At 43.4% G+C, this 27,382-nt stretch overlaps 1 protein-coding gene across 3 annotated transcripts in view; it reads right to left on the reverse strand.

The window, feature by feature from the left end:
• FTSH12 (FTSH protease 12) overlaps positions 1-27,382 on the reverse strand; it is a 330,913-nt gene that overhangs the window by 240,569 nt on the left and 62,962 nt on the right. For all 3 annotated transcript variants that reach the window (XR_016359778.1, XM_089812775.1, XM_089812774.1), the window contains exons 4-6: positions 26,003-26,292; positions 25,607-25,684; positions 25,157-25,387 (exon numbers count right to left, since the gene is read on the reverse strand). Coding sequence is in view for 2 of the 3 variants with exons in the window: in XM_089812775.1 (XP_089668901.1) it covers positions 25,157-25,387; positions 25,607-25,684; positions 26,003-26,292 (599 nt within the window). In the remaining variant the exon portion in view is untranslated. The remainder of the gene's footprint in view (positions 1-25,156; positions 25,388-25,606; positions 25,685-26,002; positions 26,293-27,382) is intronic.

Genomic DNA, 27,382 nt, shown 5'->3' on the forward strand with positions numbered 1-27,382 from the left:
CCAAGATAGGCAAACGTACTAGTTTGAGAGAACCTATCATACGTTCCTATCATGAGGCATAAAAACTTTTCATAATCTCGAATACAGATTACAAGCATTCATATTACCCACTCAACCTCTACCTTCCGAATGCTGGCCTTCACGGGATGGTTATCAGGTGTCTCCTGCCACCACTTCCTATATTTTGCTCCATTCAACCCTTCAAATGAAACATTCTGTGCTGTGGGATTATTCATCGCAGTTCACTGTGTTGGTTGCTTCCCTTTCTTTTTGCTTGGTCCTGTACTTGTTCCTTCTGCTACACAAACTCCGGATGGCAAAGTCTTTACATTCTTGTTCATGGTTGCAGTTGTTGTTGAATCTTCGTCCAATTTCCTTTTCCAAGCCCTTTTACCAACCGAATGCATAACTGTCACCTTTTTCTCATTTTGCTTGAAGAGGACAAAACCATTAGGTCAGTTGCCTCCATACACACTTATTCCTAGGTTTCCTTTACTACCCTTGGCTAGTCTGTATATTAGTGGTAGTGTAATGATAATTGTATATCCAATAACGAACCTACAAAATGAGCCTGTTATTGAGACCCTTAATGATTTTGCAAAACTTTTAGATACAACCAAGATAACCACAAACCTTCCGACCTAATGTTCGGAAACACAATTGTCCCCCCACTATGACCAGAGATACCAAGAACATCTTCTCAAACTGAAACCACAGTTTTTAAGGAAGAATCACTAAGTTGAGTTGCTTTAGAAAAATAGCCACAACTTTGTTGAAAAGTTGTTAAAAACTTTTTGCAGATGAACACAACAACCCAAAATTGACTCCAAGAAACACAATTTTTGTGGGAAAAATAATCAAATCCTTGATGTGATGATGAGATTGTTTACCGCATAGATTAATTAAGAAACAGACAATGAATATGAACATAAACAGCAAACAGCAGAACTCTTATTATTATTCGCATATGCCCACAGTACATTATACTTCGATGATATCATATCATATCTACAATGCTTCCCAAAGGGGTTATAAATACTTTCCGAGGAACCTTCCCAAAGGTATCCGTCGGCCAGATACATTATGTCCGCTACATAACAAAAACCTTTCCGAAGGGACCTGTCGGTTACATAACAAGAACTTTCCCGAAGGTACCCGTCGGCTGATACAAAAACTTCCAAAGGGTTTTGTCGGCTGACATCATCCCTACCAAAAAGAAAAGTCGTCTCCTGACGACTAGCAAAATTAGGAGACAACCCACAACAAGGAAAGAAATAATAGAGAGAAGAAGGAGGTGTCCCAGAAGAGTGTTGTTGACGACGTAACTCATACACCTGCTCAGTCCGGATGTGCAGACCTGTTTGAATCTGTGAATTAACCTCTACGGCCTCCTTCAATAGAAGTGCAGCATCCATAGCCTGCCTCTTGGCCAACTGCAACTTATGCTCTGCTGCATCTTTATCTCGGATAGCCGCGTCCTTCTCCTGTACCACTGCTGCCATATCCTTCAATAGTGTTTCCCGCTCAGCTGCCCAAGCTGCCTGCTTATCGGCCAAATCAAGGGCTAACTTTTCTCGTCTCTTTTTCAACCGCAAGAGATCTCTGGGCTGCACCACTGTCTGTTGCCCTATCCACCTCCGCGCGCTGCCGCGCATAGTAAACCTCTTTGTACAGTCCCACGATCTCATGTGCCAACTTCATCATCGGAGTGTCACTCGGTCCCAATTCTGGCTCAGTGGTCCAATCTGCCAACATCTCTGGTGTCTCAACTGTCGGCCAACCTCTATCCACAAAACAAGTTTGAAATCGCTTAGGACAAATCCTACGAATATACGCTCGAATCAAATGCCACTCCCTTCGCCGAGTGAGAGCCTGAATCGCCACATCATGCCCCTTCTTCAATGCAGACTTCATAGTCCTGAGGTAGTCCCTGCACCTGTTCTCATCCGACCCGTAATCCTCCTTGGCGAAGTCATCCAATGACCATTCTGCATCACTATTGTCCTCCTCATTAGCGGGAGCCATGCCCACATCCGGTGCCGCCTCCTCTGCTGTAGGTGCAATCGCGGCATGTGGCATCCCCTCCTCCTGAGACTGAGGCTCTGGTACAGGTGCTACTCCGGAATAGCTGGAAGATTGAATGGACGGGCCACGCCTGTCAGGGACGATTCGGAACTGCTGCCTCAGAAAAACATTGGCTCTATCCATGACCTCTGGTTGTTCGGGCTGCGTTGGGTCCGTAAACTCCTGCACTTCTCCATCTGGTACGTTCTCTACTGGAAGTGCCTGCGCTTCTGCTGACTGTGCTACAGTAACAACTACTGTTGGCCGACTTATGGCAGGCGCCACGAGTGCTGCTACCGAAAGTGCTTCAGGGGCTGAAGAAGTCTCTCGGTTGACGGGTGCTGTCAGGTGGGCAAAGCCGACCGCAAATCCTGCTCCCGGCCGGACAGGAGAAGGCCGGACCTTGTGTTGCCATGGTGCGGCTAGTGTGACTACCTGGTGGGATCCTCCAGTCATCAATATCGGTCACCGAGTCTGTCCAAACCCCGGAATGTGAGTCATGTGTAGACCTCGAGGTACCAACTCAGAAGTCATAGGAACTGTAGTACGCGGAAATAGCAAGGGGGTAGCCGTGACAATCTGAACCTCCTCATCATCCTCGCCCTCCCCTTCTTCTTCCTCTACACTGTCCTGCTCAGAAGATGTCTCCTGTCGGCCGCTGTCAGTATCACCTGCCATGTCCATCTGGGGTCTCTTTTGACCTGTTGAACCCTTCTGCCCAGAGATTATGTCCAAGTGCTTCCATTGCATGATAGGACGTTCTCCTGGAGCCAGTGGTCCAGGCTTTGCCTCTAACTCCTCCGTTGGAATCATCCGTGCTACGGCATCAAGGAATAGACCAATGGCGTAATGGGGCATATAGAAGGTCTTGTGCTGGAGAGTCATAAACTCATGCATCCGTTCAGCCAGCACAGACGCCCAATCGTACACTTTCCCAGTCATTATGCCGTTCATCATGGATACCTGCGGAAATGTGATATCCGATGCCCTAGAGGATCCCGTGAGCTTGCTCTTGACCAAGTCCATCAGACACTGCCATGGCCCCTCCTGAATGTCGGTTTTCTTTAAACCCCTTCCCTTCGATGTCTCAACTAATGCCACCTATTCTTCTTCAGTCAACTCTCCACATACTAATCTAATTAAAAATAGCTTCCCATCCTTTGGAATTTTCTTCGGCTGAATCTTTTTGCCCTGCTACCCTGGAATGCCAAAAACACGTGTGAAATCTGCTGCCTTGAATGATACCACTAAGTTCCATCCCAGATACTGAAATGTGCTCCTCCGAGAAGCTCTGCGATATGTCTCGATCATGGTACGCAAATACCCTTCATAATCTCGAATGCAAAAAACCGGCATCTGAATGGCCCATTCAACCTGCGCTCTTCTAATGCTTGCTTTAATTGGATGGTCATCAGGGGTTTCTTGCCACCATTTCTGACAATCCGTTCCATTTAATCCCTCAAATTGGATAGTCTGTGGTGTGACTTCAGCTACTGCAGGTGCTGTAGTCCTACGCTTCTCCTTGCTGTTGCTCGAGCCTTCATTCAGGTTACCTGTACCTGCCATGCTCCTGCCTTCCACAACTTTAGACTGTGCTAATTTTTTTTTCCATTGCCATTTACCTGCAGACTCCATTAATTATATCTTTGTCTTTTCCTAACGGTCTCCCAATTCCGTATAGTGAAGAATTCTTTCAAATACGTATGGTGAATTGCAACCTTTGGAATGAAAATCCGTACTCTGGAAAAGTTGGAAGGAGGATCAAATAACAAAGCCGTACTACCAGAAGACAACAATTCCGTACAATAGTTTCCCTCCCCAAATCCGTACGGTTGTAATTTTAATGCCCTTCATTGATCATGGTATGCCGAATCTGACTAGAAGTGATATACCGCCTAGCTTATTGTTGAATTCCGGACCTCAACCTTGAGAACGTTGCATTCAATAATCCGTACAATGAAATTCGTATCCTGCTCTTCAGAAGGAATCCGTGCGCTTGAAATGCTGGAAGTCTTCTGTATGGTTGATGCTTTAACAAGCCGTACAATGCCCTGCAAGGTGCATATGGTAACTTGGCCCTTTAAGATGAAATTCGTACGGCTTCAAACTTGACACTGTCTGCTGATTGCATATGGATGCCTCCTTCCTGCACCCGGGTTTTGATGAAAAAAATCTGAAGGTGTCTTCACTATTTCAATCTTCTAGAAATGCCGTACTGCAATATCCTCCTAAGTCTTCAAAATCCGTACGATGCAAATTAAAATTTGGCTCCAAATTCCGTCTGTTATCCTTGTCAGGCTTTTTTTTAAAAATCGTACACTACCACAAAACCGTACTATCATCTTGAAAACCATACCACATTTTGGATTGTCTGAAACTCATACACCATAATCCGTACACTCCTTCAGATCTCAAAAACCGTACGGTACTCTTCTTCCTTCAGATATAAAAGACCGTACAGTATTCTCCTTCCTTCAGGTGTTAAGGACCATACGGTACTTGCCCCTTAAAAACAGTACGGACTCTTTCCTCTAAAAACCATACGGCACATTCCATCCTGTGAGAAATCCATACGACGCTCCTTCGCTATGAAATCCGTACGGTGCTTGTGGAAGTCGTACGGTGCACATATTTTACTTGTGAAATCCGTACGGTGCTAAACCGTACGGTACTTTTCCTCTTCCTCTTTTCTTTTTTTAAATTTTTTTTTTTTTTTTGCCACAGAAAATAGCAATCAGTTTTCCCTTTGACCGGCATCACCGTCGGTCTGTAATGACGAAGGGGTCTCCCGAAGGCCATTCTGTGACGCAAAAGTCTTTTGGCCGTGATATATCTTCAACTTTGACCCAAAGGCCATTCTGTGACGCAGAAGTCTTCCGGCTGTGATATATCGTCAACTTCGACCCATTCACCGCCTGAGGCAGTTCGTGTCCATCCAAAGTCCATAATTTGATTGCTCCATTGTCCCCTACTTCTCGAATCTGATATGGCCCGACCCACTTAACCTTGAACTTGCCCGGTTTGATCTCATTTCGGCCGTCGTACTTCAATATCCACTGTTCCGGCTGAAACCTATTTAGCTTCAGGTGCTTATCGTGCCATGCCTTCCGCCTATTCTGCGTTACTTCAGTTGCCCACTGTGCTAATAATCGCTTCTCCTCTAACCTGTTCAGTTTATACAACCGCTCCCTTAAGCTTTCCATGTCGCCCAACTTGTTTTCTAGTGCTATCCGCAAGCTTGGTATCATAAATTCTGCTGGTACTACGGCCTCCTATCCGAACATCAGTTGAAACGGCGTGTCCTGTTGTAACTTTGTACGTCGTGCGATAAGCCCACATAGCAGAAGGTAATTTCTCCTCCCAATCCTCCCCTTCGACTGCGCAGGATTTGTATATAATTGATACCAGGATTTTGTTGGTAGCTTCGGCCTATCCGTTTGCTCTTGGGTAGTACGGACTTGACAGTGAATGGTAAATTTTGAACTCCGTGGTGAGCAGTTGGATCACATGGTTTACAAAATGTCCTCCTCTATCGCTTGTTAATTGTAATGGAATGTCGTACCTGGTAATAATTTGCTCAAAAATAAACTGTGTTGTACTTACCGCTGAGTTGTCTGGTAGTGCATGCGCCTCCACCCATTTAGTCAAGTACTCCGTGGCGACCACAATGTAACGGCATCTTCTGGTTCTGCTCGTCTGCAGGGGTCCTATGAAATCCAAACCCCATCGTTCAAAAAGCTCTTGAGCATGAGAAGGATTCAGAGGCATGAAATCTCTTTTCAAGGGTTTTCCAGCTCACTGACATGTATCGCATGCAACAACCCATTCCCTGGCGTCATTGTATACTGTTGGCCACCATAATCCTGCTAGAAGTATTTTTCATGCAGTTGTGTCCGGCCCCATGTGTCCTCCTGCCGGTCCTTCGTGCGCTTCCTTCAGTACCCGTGGAATTTCTTCCTTCAGGACAGAACGCCTCAGGATCTGATCAGGTCCCATTTTATACAACAATCCATTAATCAGCTGGAATGTTCCACTCCGTATCACCAACTTTCGTTTTTCATTCAGTGGCATGGTATTTGGAAACTGTCCTGTTGACAAGTATTCGACGATGCTTGTATACCATTCTGGTAGTGCAGCAATCTGAAACAGCTGTGCGTCAGGAAAGTCATCATTTACACCGTCCGCCGGTTCTCCTGTTCTGATACGTGATAAATGATCCGCGCTTACATGTTTCTTTCCTGGCCGTACAATAATCTTGAAAGTAAACTCTTGCAACAGGAGTAACCATCGGCTGATTCTTCCTTGAATGACTGGTTTGTTGATCATATACAACAAGGCCTGATGATCAACATAGAACACAAATGGAGTGGCCAACAAGTAATGTCGGAATTTCTGCACAGCATAGACCATCCCCAATGCCTCACGTTCGGTGGTACTATAATTTTGTTCAGCTTTTGATAGCAACCGACTGGCGAAATAGATCGGATGATCCAACCCATGGCTTCCCGTCTATGCGAGAGTTGCTCCGATCGCATAGTTCGATGCATCCACATGCACATGAAACTCCTTCCAATCCGGGTATGCCAAAATAGGTGTTGTAGCCAGTCGTACCTTGAGTCCTTCAAATGCTTCATCTTGCTCCTTGTCCCATCGGAACGATTCTGTCTTGCAAGTTAACCTATCCAACGGATATGCTATCCTGGCAAAATTTTTGATGAAACGCCTGTAATACCCTATATGCCAAAAGAAGGATTTTACCTCTGTCTCAGTGGTGGACGGCTGCATCTCCAATATGACCCATACTTTGTCCAAATCTATCTTCAGTCCCTCCTTACAGACTATGTGTCCGAGCAACCTTCCGTGTGGGACCATAAATCTGCACTTCTTCGAGTTCAAGGCCAAACGCGCACGGCGGCACCTTTCCATACACTCGCCTAAGGCTGCCAAATGTTTGTCCTCTGCACTGAAGACAGACCAATCATCCAAAAATGCCTCGAAGTTTCCAACGGACATCTTGTCAAAAATGTGTAGTATGATCCGCTGAAATGTCGCAAGCGCATTGCACAGACCGAATGGCATCCGATTATAGGCATAGACCCCATCTTCTACAACAAATGTTGTCTTCAGTTTATCCTCCTCTGCGATTGAGATCTGATTGTAGACGGAAAAACCATCCATAAATGAGTAGATCTCATGTCCCGCTACCTCCTCCAGGATGCTATCCGTGAATGGGATCGGGAACGGATCCTTGATGGTGACTGCATTCAAACATCGAAAATCAACACATATTCGGATCTAAATGGAGTCCTTCAAGGAGATCACGATCGGGGATACCCATTCACTGGTCTGCACCTTGAAAATAATTCCAGCTTCTAGCATCCGATTGATTTCTTCCGTAACCCGGGCCGCATAATTTTTGTTTATTCTGTAGGGCCTCTTTCGTACGGGTATTGCTCCTTCGATCAATGGAATGCGATGCACACACAATTCAGGTGGTACGCCCTTCAGGTCCTTGTATGTCCATGCAAAGACATCCTTATACTCTAAAAATATCTTGAATGCTGCTGTCTTTAGTACTGGGTCCCAATTGTCTCCTACCAGTATGTTCCGTGGTTCTGCTTCGTCTCCCAAATTCATGGTCTGCAACGCGACTTCATTGTATTTGATGGTTTCTCCTTTAGTGAACTGATGTGCCGGGGTCACATCGAGTGACGCATCCCCTTCCTTTACTTCAGTGAACTCCTTTGGAAATGCATCGGTATTGTGTTCTTCTATTGTCAGTAAATTGCAGGTTGGAAACAATTCATAATCCTCTATCTGCCAATGGTAAAGGCCATTTACTGAATCCAAATCGTCATTGCCTTCCAATCGTAAAACTCCCTCCTGATCCGGTTCCATAGTTTGCCCCTTTTCATTCTCTTCTCCCTCTGAATCTAACGATAGTGCTTCTTCCCCGACCATCTGAGTGTGCAGATCGATGACATACTTCCGGCCTTTGCTTTCGAGTGATAAAGTATTTTTCTTCCAATCGTGCTTTGCTTTTGCTTGTATCACCCACCCTCGGCCCAGAATAGCATCGTACCCCTTCCGCCTGAGAGGAATCACAACGAAGTCCAACAGGAATGGTTGTGTTCCGATTGTCACTGGTTGCGTTGTGAGTATTCCCAATGGCTTGATTTTGTGTTGATCGGTTGTTAACAGCTGGAAGGTAGGTGGCCATAATGTCGGTCCTCCCAACTCTTTCCAAGTATCCTCTGGTAGCACATTGACACCGGATCCTCCGTCGACGATCGTGTCCGTTAGCATAGTCCCGAGAATGCCCATTTCAACAACCGCCGGATAGCGTCTAGATGAAAGAGCTAACAACATCGGATCTTCTGCACTTGTACCCCCCCTGTTTCTCGTTGTCTTGCTCTACGGGTTGCTTAGCACTCGAAACTATATTTGTGAGGGCCGTACGGAGTTGAGGCATAGTGAGCAACAAATCATTTATCCTGACAGGTATCTCAGCTTGCAATATTTGCCGTACAATGTTCTGTTCTACACAGTTCCGAACTGAGGTACTTGGCGGGTCCTTCAGGTGTGTCGTTTCTGCCTGTGTTGCTTTCTGGATCTCTGCCCTTGCTTCCTCCAGTCTCTTCTTTTCTTCCGCTGGGTCAGGGTATAGCTTCGCCTACTTCTGAGTGATTGCCAGAACTTCTTCCTCGTCTGTCCCCACGGTAATCAAGTTTACTCCAAACTTCGGGCACTTAGTATCATCATGATCGCCAGGTCCACACCATCGGCATAGCAACTTCGGTGTGTTCGTCGTTGTGCACTCTCGGGCGAAGTGACCCCACAGATTGCATACGCGGCATTGAACAATTGGCCGACCATTTGCATCGTACTGAATTTGACTCCTTCCTCCATTGTTGTTGTTGCCAGCATTGTTGTTATTGCTGTTGTTGTTTTGACCGCGTCAGTTGTTCCTGTATCCGCCCAATGTGGCTCCTTCCGTACTGGTGTTCCCATTCCCTCCTGACGGGGATGCCTCCTATGACAGGAACACTTGCTACGGTGTCCTGGTTTTTAAATTGAAAGGGCATTCCTTTACCGAGTGTCCCAGGATCTGGCAGATTTCACAAAATTGATCTTTCGGGCAAGATCCCTTCGTATGGCCTTCTTTCTTACACTCCGTGCACCATAGGTCATTGCCCTTAGTCTCCTTGTTCATGTTTTCGAATTCCTTCATCATCTGCATCATATCCTTCTGGAGGGCACGGACCTTCCTGTTGCTTCCCTTGTCATCGCTGCTATCCTCTCCTAAAGATGCATCGTCATCTGAATCGGACGAGCTATTCTTCTTCTTCTTCTGTCTTCTGGTCACTTTCGAGGTTCATTACCCGATTGTATGCTTCATCGTATGTTGATGGTGGTACGATCTTCATCTTTTTCCGCAGCTTACGGTGAAGGCCTTCAATGAACCATCTTTTCTGGAGTCCATCTGTCGGCTTATTCTCCATTTTACTGATTAAGTCCTTCAATCTCCTAGCGAAGACCCGTACTGTTTCATTCTTCTTTTGCTTGGTATTGAATATCTCTGCTATAATTTCATTATCATCACGCAAAAGTTGAAATTCTGCAATGAACTCCTTAATGTTCTCCCAACTATTTAATTTTTGTGGATCAGCATCAGTAAACCAATCAATCACAACACCCCGTAGGGTAGCGGGAAATTGTCGGATCCATTCGTTTGTATCTGTTATGCCATTTGCCCTCCAGATCGTTTCACATGTTTTACAATGTCGAATGGGATCAGCTGCTTCATCACCATCAAATTTAGGCAATTTTTCCTTCGGACCTACCATCATCACTATATGTTGGGGGTTTTGTTGTGTACCTGTGTTGTTTTGCACTCCCGTGCTGTTTTGAACACCTGCACTGTTCTGAACACCCGCGCTGTTCTGCACACCCGCGCTATTTTCTACATCCGCGCTATTTTCTGCTTTCGCGCTGTTTTCAACACCCGCGCTGTTTTCGACTTCCGCACTATTTGGTGAAGAAAAGGGTTCGTCAACCGAAGTTGTTCGTTCCGGAAGTATATCTCGAACGAAGAGGTCACTCCACTCTCGTGCTCCCTCGGCACTCCGAGCCGTGCGAGTCAATCTCCTTCCGTCAAGATTCTCTTTCCGTGGCGTATGCAGGTTCAGAAACTCCTCCCTCGCTTCTTCCACCAACTCAAGCCATTGTCAAGTCTCCTTCAACAATCCTTCCGCGTTCTTGTTTCCGTCTGCAATTTTTTGAAATCTCCTTCGACGCTCTGTCTGCTGAGCCAGAATTAAATTTTCCTGCGTAACGCGTATGTCATCTTTTTCCTTCAGCTTATTCTTATCTTTGTTCAACTGATTCGGCATTTAATTCATATCCGCCTGCGTGTGTACCAGGTCCATCGGGCAACGGCGCCAAATGTTTACCGCATAGATTAATTAAGAAACAGACAATTAATACAAACATGAACAGCAAACAGCAGAACTCTTATTATTATTCGCATATGCCCACAGTACATTATACTTCGATGATATCATATCATATCTACAATGCTTCCCAAAGGGGTTATAAATACTTTCCAAGGAACCTTCCCGAAGGTATCCGTCGGCCAGATACATTATGTCCGCTACATAACAAAAACCTTTCCGAAGGGACCTGTCGGCTACATAACAAGAACTTTGCCGAAGGTACTCGTCGGCTGATACAAAAACTTCTGAAGGGTCCTGTCGGCTGACAGAGATCACACACAAACAGATGTCTGATCCTTGAAAAAAAACAATCACAAAACGAAACAATAATTTTTTGAGGAAAAACTTATAAAATCTTGAAACAATTTTTAAAGCAAATTCAAAAAAACCAAGGATAATTTTTGAAAAGAATCAAAAAAAAAAAGACATGATCTTTCAAGAGAAGATCAATCAAAACACATAGACTGAAAACATCAATCAGGATTTTTTGGTAAAAAGTAAAACACCCTCATGAAAATAAAGATCCTATAATTTTTGTATGGAAAATCTGGACAAAAAACGAAAAAGTACATGATGTAATGACCCCTACTGGCCCTAGCTTGATCAAACCTAATTTCCCTTATTTAATTTAGCGAGTTGACATTTCCTCAAACATTTGGAATGCAAACTCAAAGCTACTGCAAAGCTGATGAAATGACAAAGATATTTTGTACTTCGACTAAATATAGCATATATTTAACGAGAATAATAGTGCTGAAAAATATCACAATCAACTCCAGTAAATTCTATTCAAGAATGCTCAACTATTTTGTCTAACACATTGTGACAGTTCTGGACATTGAATAAATGGCTAGCAATCAATTCTGAAAATGAGATTCAAGCTGCAACTTTATTTATATAGTTCAATAAACTTCTACATAAAATTCACAAGCAAACTTGAAACCTGTAACTCTAGCTATTAATTAAATTGCAGCAAGTGTTCACCATGCAATTCTGATATAACTTTGATTGCAATCCATTTGTAGGCCTGAGATCGCCCAATTTGCCCATAATGATGGGCCTCCAATAGGAACTTGATGAATGATAGATTCTGGTGTTTTAGCTGCTCCAACACAAGCCGAATGTACAGAAAATTCAACCAATTACTATCGTCACAACCCTACAGCAGCACTCATTAATTCTGGCGATGATCAGGTAAGGAAAATATGCCCAGCATGCAGCAACTATCGACCTGTCAAAAGGGGCTTTTATCTCCTGGTATCCCAATATCAGGTCGCTGCCAATTTGCAGCAAAGGTGTCTAAGGAAAAACAACTCTGGGTGCCAGTTTCCACCAACACGTCTAACCATCAATCTCAGGTTTAGACGCCTGTTCACAGGTTCAACTCCCACCATTCTGTGGATGAATCAATGATGCCAACAAACAGAAATTTCCAACACGAGCGATTTTCCCCAGCCACAGTAAAACACAGTAGGGAAATACCTCCAAATTCAGAACAAGATTAATTCAATGCCACCAACAGTAGACTGGAATAAGAGATTCCTGTTTGAATCAAATACAATTTATGACTCCAGAAATTCCAAACCTTCCCAGATACAATAACCACAGCTTCAAGAAGACACTCACCAATTCTCAGAGTTCAATTCACAATACTCCAGCTATGGATTAAAATGCACAACTCAAAATCAAACCCTTATACCTCAGCAAGGGCACAAAAACTTTAGACTCAAAAATGTCCCAAAGGCAACATAAGCAAAATAAGATAATCAAATAATCAGATGATTCATTTGCTTCATGAAGCCACCTTTTATAACCCACTTGGCTTAACCAATACACCATTAATTAGAAGCTTCCATTAGATTTTTTTAATAAATAACTTTTCTAGCATATGGCTTCATGAAGACGCTTTTCACTTAGAGGCTTCACTTTTTAAATATAACAACTCCTTGCACTTTTTATTTTTTTTGAAAAAGGGGTAAAAATTTATTCAATCAAATCCAAAGTATAGAGCAAAGGCCAAAGGCCCACAACAACACTACATATTCCTGTCTTCCAACAGCTGTTCAACGATCTCACGACACTCAAAAGGTAACTCATCCCTACCACAAATATCCCAACCATCCACATTCTCTAAAGCCCACTTTGCCAAAAAATCAGCCACGTTGTTCCATTCTCTAGGGATATGACGAAAGGAGACAGAGTCCAAAGAACTACAAAGACTTAGAATTTGTCTGACTAAAGAGGCTAATTGCCAACTAACATCCTCCAAACTCTGGTTATTCGGCATATCCACAACAATCTGAGAATTAGACTCACAGATGATCCTCTTCCAACCTAAAGAGCATCCTCTCTCAACAACAATCTTAATAGCAAGGGCCTCCATAAGATTATTAGAGTGTTGACCTTTATAAATAGAGAAGAGAAAAACTGTACCACCATCATTACCTCTACCTATACCCCAAATACCAACATGTCTAGGGTTCCCCCGAGAAGAACCGTTCATATTAATCTTCAAGATCCTAGCCGGGGAAGGAGTCCACCTCCCATCCCAACAAACCCGTTGCTTGACATGGCGAGGTCTTTTTCCAAGAGCGCATCTCCATCTACTATCACCCAGGTTTAAATTCCTCACAATAGCCTGATCACTAGGATCAATACTTTCAGACATATCACACTTTGCAAAAATAGTCTCCTGAAGCCTACTAAGAATCATCTTCCACAATTGAAAACTTCCTTATTTGGAGTCACAAAAAATTTTGCGGTTCCTCTCTAGCCAAAGGTTCCAGAGAATGAAAATCGACCCAACCGTCCAGGCTAACCGCAGGAAAGAAGTCTTCACTGGAGGTTTGCCCAAACTTTTCCAAAAATCAATCAAAGAGGTAGCATGAATACAACCATGATGCCAAGCCTTCCACCATCTATGCCATATCTCTCTCGAAAAAGGGCAGAGAAAAAACAAGTGAGAGGTGCATTCCTCATCGTTCAAACAAAGGAAGCAAACAGAAGGTCGCTTAAAACCTCATTTGCAAAGATTCTCCCAAGTGAGGCATTTCTTCTAAGCCAATAACCATAAGAAAAAATTACATTTGGGCCAAGAAAAGTTATTCCAAACCTTCTTCCACCAGTGCACCTCAGCTGGACCATTTAAGTTCCTTTCAAGTATAGCATAGCCTTGAGCCATGGTAAATTTACCTTTTGGGCTAGAACTCCAAGCCAAAACGTCTCTCACATTAAAGGAGCTGCAAAACCTACTCTCCAAAGCTTTAGAAAGAAGAACGCGATCCTCATCAGAACCACCCACAGGCCACTCCTAAGGGTCCTTCCAACAAGTCACCTCCACCTGACCCATACGCTTGACAATCTTAAAATGCTCCACCTTAAACCATCCAGCATTAGTAAAAATATAGCAAAGAGGCCGAAGCTGGGGGAAGCTAGACTGAATGGGAGGGTGGTCGTCCCAAAAGTCCTGCCAAAACAGAGCATCCGAGCCTCTATTACAAATCCAAAAGAGACCCTCCTTAATAAGTTGGGCTCCCTTCTTGAGAGTGTCCCAAATACAAGAACCTTTACCCACCAAAGCAAGTCGTGGCAGATTAAGGCAATCAGCACCATGAAAATACTTGTGGGCAAGAATCTTGGCCCAATCTTGATCTTGATTATTGCATCACCGCCAGTACATCTTGGCAGCCAAACCCATGACAACAAGAGCCATTAGTCTAAGACCAAGGCCACCAGCATGCTTCGGCCTACACACAAACTCCCACTTGACTAGGCTCCACTTCGAGGAAGGAAGGTTGCCAAACCAAAGGAATTGTCGAGAAAAAGGTATTAGCCGACGGGATGGTTCCGGCGGTATTTTGTGTTTCCGCTACTACTCGACGGGGAAGCCTCTTGTGTGAGAAACACCTGCGGAGATCCTCTTGTCTTCATGTTAAAGGGGCACTCCTTTGTCGAATGGCCCATGATCTGACAAATGTCACAAAATTGGTTCTTCGGACACGATCCCTTAGTATGACCGTCGGTCTTACATTTCGTGCACCACAGTTCACTACCTTTTGGCTCCTTCTGCATGTTTTTAAACTCTTTCATCATTCGAACCATATCCTTTTGTAAGGCAAGAACCTTTTTGCTACTACCTTCGTCGTCACTACTATCATCTCCGGCAGGCTCGTCGTCATCAGAATTAGAGGAGCTAGTTTTCTTCTTCTTTGTCTTCTGTTCACTTTCAAGGTCCAGTGCTCTGTTATACGCATCCACATATGACGACGGTGGTACAATTTTCATTTTTCTCCGCAGCTGTGAGCGTAGGCCGTCCACAAACCACCTTTTCTGCAATCCGTCCGCTGGCTTGCTTTCCATTTTGTTTATTAAGTCTTTCAATCTCCTGGCATAGACACGGACAGTTTCGTGCTTCCCTTGCTTGGTATTGAAAATTTTCGCTAAAATTTCATTATCATCCCGCAAAAGTTTAAATTCTGCCAAGAACTCCTTTTTAATGTTATCCCATGTATCCAGCTTCTGCGGATCCATATCCGAAAACCAATCAATCGCGACACCCCGTAGGGTTTCCGGAAATTGCCTGGCCCATTTGTCAGCATCTGTGATTCCGTTTGCCCGCCAGATTGTCTCACATGTCTTACAATGTTAGAGAGGGTCGGCTGTACCATCGCCTTCAAATTTCGGTAATTTTTCTTTGGGTCCCACCATAACTCTAGAGGTCGGCACTCCCACACCGACAGTCTGTACTCCCACATCGGCGGACTGGTCTCCCACACCGGAGGTTTGCACTCCCACACCGACGGTTTGCACTCCTACACTAGAGGTGTCGACAACTGCGAACCTTGGTGAAGACGAAGGATCCTCCGAAATTGTTTCCCGCAGAAGTCTATCCTGGACGAAGAGGTCACTCCACGTTCGTGCTCCGTCGGCACTGCGAGCCGTGCGAGTTGATGCTCTCCCGTTTGAAGTTTCTTCCCTCGATGAACACAAATTCAAGAACTCCTCCCGTGCTTCTTCCACCAATTCCACCCGCTGCCGAGTCTCCTCCAACAATTCCTCCGCACTTCGGTTCCCGTCGGCAATCCTCTAAAATCTTCGTCGGCGTTCGGCTTGCTGTGCTAGAATTAAATTCTCTTGCGCAATACGGATTCCATCTTTTCCCTTCGCCTTATTCCGATCCTTGTTAAGCTGATTTGGCATTAATCTTCATTCCTCCCACCTTCCAAATTAATAAGGCAACGGCGCCAAATGTTTACTGTACAGGTAAAGGAAATGAACGCATACAGACAATGAACACGAAGAGCAGAATTATATTCGCAATAGTAGATGAATGATGATTTACAATGATCCCAGACGAGATATAAATACTACTGTCGAACCTTCCGGAAGGAGTCTGTCGGCCACAATTATTCTATCCGTTACAAACTATTTACCGCCGAACCGTCGGCTACGGAATACCTAAACACCGCCGGACCGTCGGCTATAGAATACAGAAACACCGCCGGACCGTCGGCTACAGAAACATCGCCGGACCGTCGGCTACAGAAACACCGCCGGACCGTCGGCTACAGAAACATCGCCGGATCGTCAGCTACAGAAACACCGTCGGACCGTCGGCTACAAAATACAAAATACTAACAATAATAATGGAAGCCGAAGTCGAACCCAGTATGATGCAAACGGACGGCCGATCGTTCAATGCCGAGCATGTAATTTGTGGGGTCATTTTGCACGGGATTGTACAGCAGCAAACACACCGAAATTATTATGCAGATGGTGCGGACCCGGCGATCACGAAGATTCCAAGTGTCCAAAGGCTGGAGTAAACTTGATCACTGTTGGTACGGAGGTAGAGGAGGTTCTGGCAATTACACGGAGGCAAGCAGAGGAAAAGAGAAAAGTGGGGGAAGCGCAGGCGGACATTGCAAAGGCATCGTCGGCGGGAACATCTCAGTTGAAGGATATCACCGGCACCTTGGCAAGGAACTTTGCAGAACAAAACATTGTATGACAGATCTTACAAACGGAGATACCAGTCAAGATAAGTGACCTCCTTCTCACAATGCCCCAATTACGGACGGCTATTCTGAATCATACACCGTTTTCGAAAGCACCGGAGGACACAGGAAGGAATAGTAGGGAAGTAATGACAACAGACCCAATGCTGCTGGCACTCACCTCCGGACGGCATCCAGCAGTCGTCGAGATGGGGATTTTGGGAAATGTTTTGACAGAGACAATTGTTGACGGAGGGTCCAGCGTGAATGTGTTGCCGGAGGATACTTGGAAGAAGTTGGGAAAGCCGACACTGTGGCCACCTGCATTTCAGCTGCTCACGGCAGACCAACATGGAATCAAACCGTTGGGAATTCTGAAAGCGCAACCAGTAACAATTGGTACGCAACCATTTTTATTGGATTTTGTGGTCATTCCATTAAAAAGAAAAGGTTATGATGCTATTCTGGGACGGGATTGGTTGGTGCAAGCAAAAGTACAACATGATTGGAAACGCAATACCCTATCAATGGAGCGCGGAGGCAAAAGATTCATAATTGACCTGCATACGCAAATGGTTGGCGAGGAGGCAACGTTGTCAGATTCTGACAGTGAAGGCGAAAGTGATGACGAAGGACAGAGGAGAATGGAAACGGATGAAGGAGGAGTATTGAGACTTGACGGAGGATCGAATGACGACGACCTGGACTCGGTTAATGGCCTTTACCACTGGCAGATAGGAGACTACGAACTCTTTCCGAGTTGTAATATGCTAAGGGTCGACGAAGATGAGAAAAAGGAGGAAAATGAATGTCCGGAGGAATGCAGGGAAGTGGAAGAAGGAAAAGTTGCCATGGCTGAAGCTGAGGGGAAGAACATACAGTCTGAACACAGAAAAACGAAAAATTCCACTGTCCGATACATGGTGAATGGACCGCGCAGAAAGAAAAGGTTACACCGCAGCCTAAGATTAGTGGAAGGGCACCGACAGCAAAGAAATAATCCAGTTGCGCGACGACCACAGGCACAGTGGGCGACGGGGGTGGCACAGAACAAACGTAAGGCGTACAACGGTCAGAATGAAATCAAAGTGGAAAAGTTTAGGGGCAGATGGGTTGGACCATACCGGATTCGGAAGGTCGGCGAAAATGGAGCGATCAGATTATCAACTTTGGACGGGTAGAAGGTACCTCCGGCAGTCAACAGATCCAAATTCAAAAACTATGGTGCCAGGAAGACTCCGTCACTGTCACAGGATGGCCACTTGACTCCGTCGTCGTTGCAGAATGGCGACGCCTAGAGGCAAAATGGAGGTATCTCTGTTATTTGATTTCTTTTAGGATTAAATTTGAAAAAACAATTAAAAAAAAAAAAAAAGAGGGAAAATTTTTTTAAAAAAAAAGGGAAAATTATAAAAAAAAAAAAAATATATATATATATATATATATATTGAAATAAAAAATAAATAAATAAAAAATATATTGACAAAAAAAAAAGCCGCGTAAAGGCCCCGCAAGCAACACCTGCCGGAGGCCCCGAGGGAAGCACCTGCCGGAGGCCCCGCGGGCAACACCTGCCGGAGGCCCCGCGGGCAACACCTGTCGGAGGTCCCGCGGACAACACCAAATGGAGGCCCCACGGGCAATAGCTCCCGCGAAGAAAATAAAGCCCCGCAGGCATCGGAGAAGATTAAAGAGCTTCCGCGGGTTCAGCTTTGGAAATTTTTAAGCAAATGCAGCAAGCAAGCGATCTCCAAGCCAACGGTAAATTTAGAGCCATGAAACAGGGTATGGAAATTCCTTGACGCACAGTTGGAAATTGGTTTTTGTCAAGCTCTAGTTTCACACAGGCAGATAAGGGCGTCTCAATTGAGGGGGTTGTCTCGTTTAGTTCTTCTTACAAAAGTGCACAGAAGATTATGAGTGGGTAGTGGCAGTCAGCGAAAATTTGATCACGAAGGAAGAGAGAGGAATTGAAACTAATGATCCACGGGAAGAACAGGAAGGCCGCGAGTAATGCCAAAAAGGTCGCGGGCGCCAGTCAGAGGTTCAGTACCTAAAAAAAAAAAAAAAACATCGACAGAATCAAGTTGTTCAAAATGAGTGACAGATGATGCCAAAGGGAAGGGACGCATCCGTGGTTGCCAGAAAGAGTGCAGAATCGGTAGATAATGACAGAAATGGTGTGTTCCGTGCATTTTTGTGTGGGTTTCGAAGTGCTAATTTGGTCTTGGCGGCGAGGGGCGCTGCCCCTCGACCTCGCCCTATACTGCGACAGGGAGCGCGACCCCACCGGGGGCGTTGCCCCCTGGACCCCCAGTCGTGGCGGATATCAATCGTGGGAGTTTGAACAGTTGAGAAGAGTTGAAGTCGCTGCAGGCATGGACTTTCTGTGTGCCAGAGGCAGTGAGAGCAAGTGTTGGCTGTGAGGCTGTCTTGGTGGATGCGTAGAGAGCTCGGGAGGAGCTGATCATCCAGTTGGAGGCAGTGCAGCGACACTGGGCTCAGGGTATCGAGGAATTGGAAACAGAGAAAGTAGCAAAGGTGGCTATCAAGGTCAACTTAAGGAGACAGTATTGTGTTAGCAGAGGCTATAGGCACGGGACGAAGGTGACAGTGATGTGTCGGAAGCAGATTTCTCTTGTTGTAGTCACTCTGTAAATGTATTTTTTGCTAATTTGTCTCAGATATTGTCAGTCGTCAGGAGACGACTTTTCTTTATGGGGGGGATGGTGTTAGCCGACGGGATGGTTCCAGCGGTATTTTGTATTTTGTAGCCAACGGTCCGACGGTGTTCCTGTAGCCGACGGTCCGGCGATGTTTCTGTAGCCGACGGTCCGGCGGTGTTTCTGTAGCCGACGGTCCGACGGTGTTTCCGTATTCTGTAGCCGACGGTCTGGCGGTGTTTCGGTATTCCGTAGCCGACGGTCCGGCGGTAAATAGTTTGTAACGGATAGAATAATTGTGGCCGACAGACTCCTTCGGGAAGGTTCGGCAGTAGTATTTATATCCCGTCTAGGATCATTGTAAATCATCATTCACTTACTATTGCGAATATAATTCTGCTGTTCGTGTTCATTGTCTGTATGCGTTCATTTCCTTTACCTGTACGGTAAACAAAAGCATCAAAATCCCTCACAAAGCTGGAAGGGGGAGCCTAAACACAACACCTATAAATGGGAAGAGACTACACCACAGTCTTTAGGAGAACCACTCTCCCAGCAGAAGATAACCATCTGCAAGTCCAATGACTAACCTTACTCCAGAATTTATCCAAAATCCCCTGCTAGTAGCCTCTACGCTGAGATCCCAAGGACAAAGGAACCCCAAGGTACATCAAAAGAAGGGCACCGATTTGAAATCAAAGAACTCTGGCAATCCTGCTCTGAATAAAACGAGTATTAAAGAAATAAATGGAAGACTTATGATCATTAATTCTCTAACCTGAGGCTTTCAAATAGATATCCAAAGCTTTCCTGAAATTCACTGCCTCATTGATTCTAGCCATGCCCAACAACCCAATGTCATCCACAAACTGAAGATGAGAGTAGGAAGGAAAATTATTTTGCCAGCTCCAACCTTGGATAAGACCCTGCCTCACCTGAGATTTTATAAATCTGCTAAGACCCTCCGCCATGATAATGAATAAATAGGGGGACAAAGGGTCCCCTTGCTGAAGTCCCCAAGAAGCACCAAACAATTCTGAAGGTTCCCCATTAATGAGAACTGAGAAGGAGGAAGAGGTCACATAGCTAAGAACCCAATTCACCCACTCCTCATCAAAACCAAAAGCCGAAAGAATTTTCTGTAAGAACTCCCAACTCACCCGGTCATAAGCTTTAGCCATGTCAAGTTTAATGAACATAGCTTTCTCCTTAGATGCAGCCATAGAGTAAACAGCCTCCATTGCTATAACAACCCCATCCAAAATTTGTCTTCGCTCAACAAAGCCACCCTATTCAGCAGAGGTCAAAGAACCAAGGAGTGGTTTGAGTCTCTTAGCAATCAATTTGGTGATGATCTTATAGACAACATTACATAACACTATAGGCCTAAATTGATCCAACCGATTAGCCCCTTCTAAGGTATGAGAGCCAAGAAGGTAGAATTCAAAGACTTCAGCATCTATTTGTTTCTATGCGATTCCTGAACCACATCTAGGAGATCAAACTTTATTATTTCCCAAAATTCTTGAGAAAACTCAATCGAAAATCCATCTAGGCCAAAGGCCTTACCTTTTTTCATATTAAACACAACTTTCTCCAATTCAGGTAACAAGATAGGACTTAAGAGGCCCCATTCATCTTAGCAGGGATCAGGTGGGGGATACAATCCAAGATGGCCCGCTCCTCGGTCCCAATGGTAAGATCCTCCCTAGTAAAAAGATTAGACAAATAATTGACAGCTTCCCTAGAAATTTCTTCACAAGAGATCCGAGCTCCATCAGTTGAGACAAGAGAGGAGATAGAATTCCCCTACCTCCGAGCCTTAACTGAGTTATTAAATAAAGCAATATTCCTATCCCCCTCTTGAAGCCAATCAATACAAGATTTATGCTTCCAGAAAATCTCCTCCCAAAGCTCCCACTCTTCAAGTCCCTTAAGAGTCGAGGATTCAGCTTTACTAAGATCAGAAGTCAACCCTTGGTCCCGAATCTAACAAGTAATATTATCCAACTTGGACTAAGCAGCTATCTTCTGAACATGTAGGTTCCCAAAATACTGTTTATTAAATCTCTTAAGCCTGTACTTCACATGTTGAAGCCTCTTACTGAAAGTAAACATGGCTGTCCCATGGGCAAGCATCCCCTCATACCACCAATCCAACATAAGGTCTGGTAGAGATAGGTCTCTTAACCACATCCACCGAAATTTGAAAGAGAGATTTTTGGTGACTCTATAAGAGGTGATGAAGAGCATAATAGGCCAGTGGTCAAAGCCTCTCCAATCAAGAATTTCAGAACTGGTGATCCACCTGTTGTTCATCCAATAGTAGGAAACCAAAAATCTGTCAAGCCTTTTTGAGATAGCCTCAATACCACATCTTCAATTATTCCATGTAAATACACCATTGGTTGGCTTTACATCAATGAGATTCAAGGAATCAATCATATCCCTGAGCAAATTTGAAGACGAGTCCAGCCTGGCTAACCCCCCTCATTTTTCATCCAGACTAGTAACAACATTCAAATCTCCAGCCATAATCCACGGAAGAAATGGGTCCAGGGACCGGATGAATCTGATATGAGCCCATAAATGGGACTTACCTGAAAAGTCAATAGGAGCATAAATATTGGATAAAAGACACCTTTCTCCAGTCTCAAAACTAGAGGCAACCAATGAAATGGAGGACCGACTAGAAATCCACCATAAAGGGAAAACTTTCCTTGGGTTCTAAAAGCAAGCCACCCCCCCGCGTTGTTCAAAGCACCCACCCCTTGCCAAGAGCCATGGGGCCAAATACGCGAAGCACAATTAGCAAAACCATCCATTTTAAGCTTGGTTTCTTGAATAAAAACCACATCAGGAGACTGAGAATCAATTAATCTGTGAACAGCCTTTTGTCTGGGGATGTTGTTCAACCCCCTTACATTCCATGACAAAACAATCATTTGTGGGGGTGGGAGAAGTGAGAGTCAATGGGTTTCACAAACCCAAACTCAACCAAAGTATCACCCATGATCTTCACCTTCTCTTGATCAGTTTTCCTACCACTCTTTGCCAATTTATCTAAAGGCCCCTTTTTGAAGGTTTTTTGTTGGATGCCTAAGACAGGAGGAGCTTTATTCCCCTTTACAGAATCTGAAGTCCTCTTAGGAGTAAGGGGACTAGGAGCAACCAAAACTGAGCCCTTCATACCCTATGACCCCCGAAGGTCTCCAAAATCTTGAACTTGAGGAGGCAAATCAATAGCCAACTGTCCAGCCTGTTGGTCCCCTTAAGATAGAATTTGATCCTCCTTCTGCGCATCTTCAACTTGTACCTCATGCTGACCTTTAGCCCTAGAAGAGAGCTCAACTAGAGTACCTTCTTCTTGGACCAAGTCACCAAGAGCATCAAACCTATTAAAGGTGCCATCAGTCTGTCTGTCCATCCAGGTTCTCTTCTTACCTTTGCCGTTGTTATGAGACTTAACCTGAATAAATCCCTCGCTATCAACAGGTCCATTAGATAAAGGAGCCTTCCCCTTGTCCACCCTAGGAGGTCCGAGGACAGCCAAAGGGGAAGACTTATTCCTGGGGCATCTGCGATGTAAATGACCATATTCATGGCAAATTCTGCATCTAAATGGAAGGGTCTCATAATCCAGTTGTTGGATCCAAAAAGATGATCCCATGCAAATCTCCATAGAATCTAGCAACGGATTATTTAAATTAACTTCTACACAAATACGAGCAAAAGAAATTACCCTACGATCCTAAGTTTGTGTAGCCGAACCCACAGGTTTTCCAAGAAGCAAAGAGATTGAGTGAAGAATATCTTCCCTCCAAAATTCTAAAGGAAGCCTTGGCAAGCGAACCCACATAGGAACTCGCAAGGGGGTCTACTCAACAGAGTTGACACTCCTGTGCCAAGGCTTGATGAAGAGCCCCACCTGGTTAAAGAATTAAGGGCCTCCTTCAAATGCCTTATTCTTGTCCATCATGCTTGAAAAGATAACCAGAAAATAATTATTAGCCGCTAATAGAATCTCCATATCTCCTTCTGGGTTCCACACCTGACATGCCCAGGATTCCAGCACCAACAAAGAAAGGCGAAGGCCCAAAAATTTACAAATGAGGGCATGATTGCACTAGTATTCAACATCCTTCAAAACTTGCGCAGGTTGAATAACCAACACTGGGCGGTCCTCGGATCTCTACAAATATCCGTTAACTTTTCTTAATCGAAACATCACTTTTAGAGAGGAATCACCTTTCCCAAATTGGGATTTACCAATCAAATCCTTATCACTGACATGCATCACAGAAGACGGTTCACCCATTTGCCATATCTCCAAATGAAATCTAAGAAGAGACTATGCCTCGATCCCCCATGCAAACGAACCAGGGCTTCAACAAAATGAGAAAGAGATGGAGCAGGAGCCCCACAATCACAGAACCTCGCAGGCCCCCCATCGAGAACACACCTAGGGTGGGTCTCAAACTGAAGGCATCCACCCACGGACTGAAAAACTACCAAGACCACTGTCTGACCAGTGCACGCCCCTACCAGCAAAAAATGTCCCCCCGATATCAGCAAAAATCTCGCCAGAGATCTCAGACACAAGCACAAGACGCAAGTCGGGCTAGGGCACGCAAGCCCTAGCACAAACCAGACCACCGCGCAGCTGCATTTTTTTCTCCACAACTCCTTGCACTTTTATATCTAATACATGGCTTAAGTTTAAGCTTAAGCCTCGGAAGACCCTCTATCCACAATAATTAGCCTATGAAGATCACAATAATAGGCTAATGTGTCAAACACTAATGGACAATAAACATGATCATGATTTTTGAAGAAAAATGGAGAAAACCCAAAAAAAATTGTGGGTAAAAAATATAAAACCCTAAAATAAAAACAACTTTTGGGGGATAAAAACAAAAAAACTACTACTCCAAAAAACCTAGATCAAAATTTGCAAAAAATCAAGAGATGCAAAAGAAACCCTTGTTGCCTGGAAATAACAGAAGCATTGGCAGTTATAGCAGCTAGAAATCATGAAAAACACCAGTAGATTGGGTGCACAAATTCCACAAGTTTTTATCATGGCAATTGCGAAAAAAGAGCTGGAATGAAGATCACGAGCACATGACAAAATGCAGGCAGATAAGACACAATCCATCACAAATCAAAGTCGTTGAATGGCCCACAAAAGAACTCCACACAACCTGACATGCAGCAATGTCTTCAGGAAACCTTTCTGTAAAGAAACACTGATGCAGCAAAGAAGGCACAAACTGTGCGCAAAAAGAGAATGGCATGCGGACCAATAAGCAGATACAGGCATAGAGAAACATGCTAGATCGGAAACCCTAGCACGGGCTTTGATTAGCAGCAAAAAAGAAATGCCAAGGAAACAAAATTTCTGTAGAAAAACCCTTGAAATTGCTCTTAACAATATTTTTCATAGCAAAAACAAAACAGAAAAACTCTCAGCCGCCCACAAATTCCATGAATTTTTAAAAACCCCATCGACCCACTCTATTACTATGTAATGGAAATAGTTTATCTAATAATGAAAATAAAGTGTGCATTATATAGGCAATTTACATTACAATGTTTCTAAAAGGAAAAATAAATAAACAAAAGACAGAACTAGAAGCTGCCTAAACTTAGGTGACCATTATAGAAACATTACAATATCATAATAGGTAGCAGAAGTGGTTTGGTTATATTGTTTTGAATTTAAATTCAAGATTTCTGTGAGCATATGGCTATTTTATACATCAGATTTATTTAAATCATATAAGCATCCATACAATATCCAAAAGTCTTTGTTGGCATATTTCACTATTTTAATACATTATTTTATTGCGAAGAATGGGTACCGATAAATTAAGATAATAGAACATCAAGACATGCATATAAATTAAAGAGCAAGAGTTGAAGATATTGGACTTACTGAAAGCAGGCTCTCATCAGTTGATAAAACTGCTCTATAGAGAGTTTCTCGAGAAGATTGCAGCAGTGCACGCACAAAGCTAGACATGGACCAAAGCACCAACAAACCTGGTGCCATAACAGCAAATACTCGAAAAAAAGAGAGAAATGAACTTCCGCCATACTCAATGTCCACATCAACCCCAGATCTTGCAAGCAACTCAGGAAGGTAAGGATCCACAGGTATGTCAACCTGAACACATAAACAATTTAAACTTCAGTCTCTGCATAAATTTAGAAAGTCTTCAGTGATATTGTAACTTGTGGTGGCAACACAGTTGCGAGATTTTGCATTCTGGAAGGAGGATGTGAAAGTATAGAAATGCAAAGAAAACAGCAGGTTCCACTCAAATGAGTTAAAAGATTGTATATAACAAGTGCATTTAAGGGGGAAAAGAATTATAGATCCTACAATATATTCAGAAGGAAACCCCTCTTTCATTGTGACATAAGCTCTTTTCAAATTGTCAGCAAACACCACTGCCTCAACCTGTATATCAATGAATCTAATCAGCACTTTGAATTATTGATGCAGGTTCAGATGTATGTAATTGGCACTTTGACTTACTGATGTAGTTCAGATGAAATACAAATCAAAGAAATTGAAAACAAAAACATTTTCACAATATGATAATAATGGCACAATACAAATATAGAATTAAGGATGTTTGAAGTTCATTGAAAAGCTAAAAGCAGCCAATAATTAATTAATATCTCATTATGTATGTCTAATGTATCATTAAAAGTATGGTTGCTAGCAAATTCATAGGACAACCCTCCAGATGCACAAAAAGAGGAACATGCTCACCTCTAAACATTCAACTTTGAGAAGAAAATATGTATAAGGCAACTTTGGACGATATTGCCACCACCTCTTTGAGATCCACTCACCCCTGTAGCTTTGGTAATTGGGCAATCTCCGTTTCTGCTGCAGCTCAAAATTTTCTTTCATTTCTTGCCAATCAAAAGAAATTGCAAATTTGCTACTCAGATTATCAAAATCTTCTTCCAATTTTTCCTTTACAAGGATTTCATCCCAATTACCAAGCCTCTCCAGCCATGTACCCTTGGTTGTGGAAGCTCTCCTGCCTTTGATAGCTGCAATAAAAACATGTCTAACACCTTGTCAGGAAAAAAAATACCTTACAAACAAAACTTTAACTACAACAATCTACCTGCACTTGGCATAACAAGCAAAAGAAAACAACATGCTACTGTCATTTAAATATTTGATTAGTAAAAAATCAATGAAACATAAATTCCGTTTTACTTTTAAAGACTCGTGGACATAAGAATCTACGAAAAAGATAACAGAGACTTCAAATAATTGAAAATTACAGGTGGTGGCCAATTCGAGGAGTTACACAGGACACATTCATATGTATAAATTGGATAAAAATGTAAAATTATTTGCCAATTATGAATTATCAAAAGAGAACAATGGACCTATAAGAAAATCTTTCTTTGATGAAGCCAAAGGAAGTGACTAAAGTTACTCAAGTACCATAAGTAAAAGGAAATATAGAGTATCAAAAAGCAATAAAAATCCGATTTCAACATTTCTCTAGAAAGAGAGACGGAATGGTACATGCCCTAGGAAAAAGAACAAGAAACAGCAAAAGCCAAAATTCAGGTTTACATTGGAAAGGGAACAGAAGAAACAGAGATCATAACAACAAAGGGAATCTTTAAATCTTGGCTTATGTCAATGTTACATCAACTCTAGGTGAAGGACGGTCAGGGGGACAGCATGACAGGGGAAAAATGTAATGTCCCCTTCTCTCAAGGTTGAAATCTATAAATAATAACATAATAAATAATAAATTCTAGTGAATATAATAACATTAGAATATAAAATGAATAAAATAATAATTTAAATAAATATAAATAATATATTAATTAATCAATTATTATTATCCCATATTAAGTCCATAGATTCAATATATCAAATTTATTACATGTTTCATGTATACTTAAAAATTTAGTAGCAAAAATCCACAAAAAATCGTGATTGATCTGGCATCGCGGTTGGTGCTGATTTTTCCACCAAAAAGAGGTGAAAATCAGTCAATAATGGTCAACGATTTTTTGTGCAAAAAATACAATTAAAACAGGTTTAAATCCCAAAAAATATGGGATTAATCTACCACCAAAACCACATCAGAAAAAAAGTTCTCCAAAAACCCTA

Source organism: Cupressus sempervirens, chromosome 2 (assembly GCF_028749045.1).
Source record: "Cupressus sempervirens isolate cs-2001-9-10 chromosome 2, ASM2874904v1, whole genome shotgun sequence".
Classification (NCBI taxonomy): domain Eukaryota; kingdom Viridiplantae; phylum Streptophyta; class Pinopsida; order Cupressales; family Cupressaceae; genus Cupressus; species Cupressus sempervirens.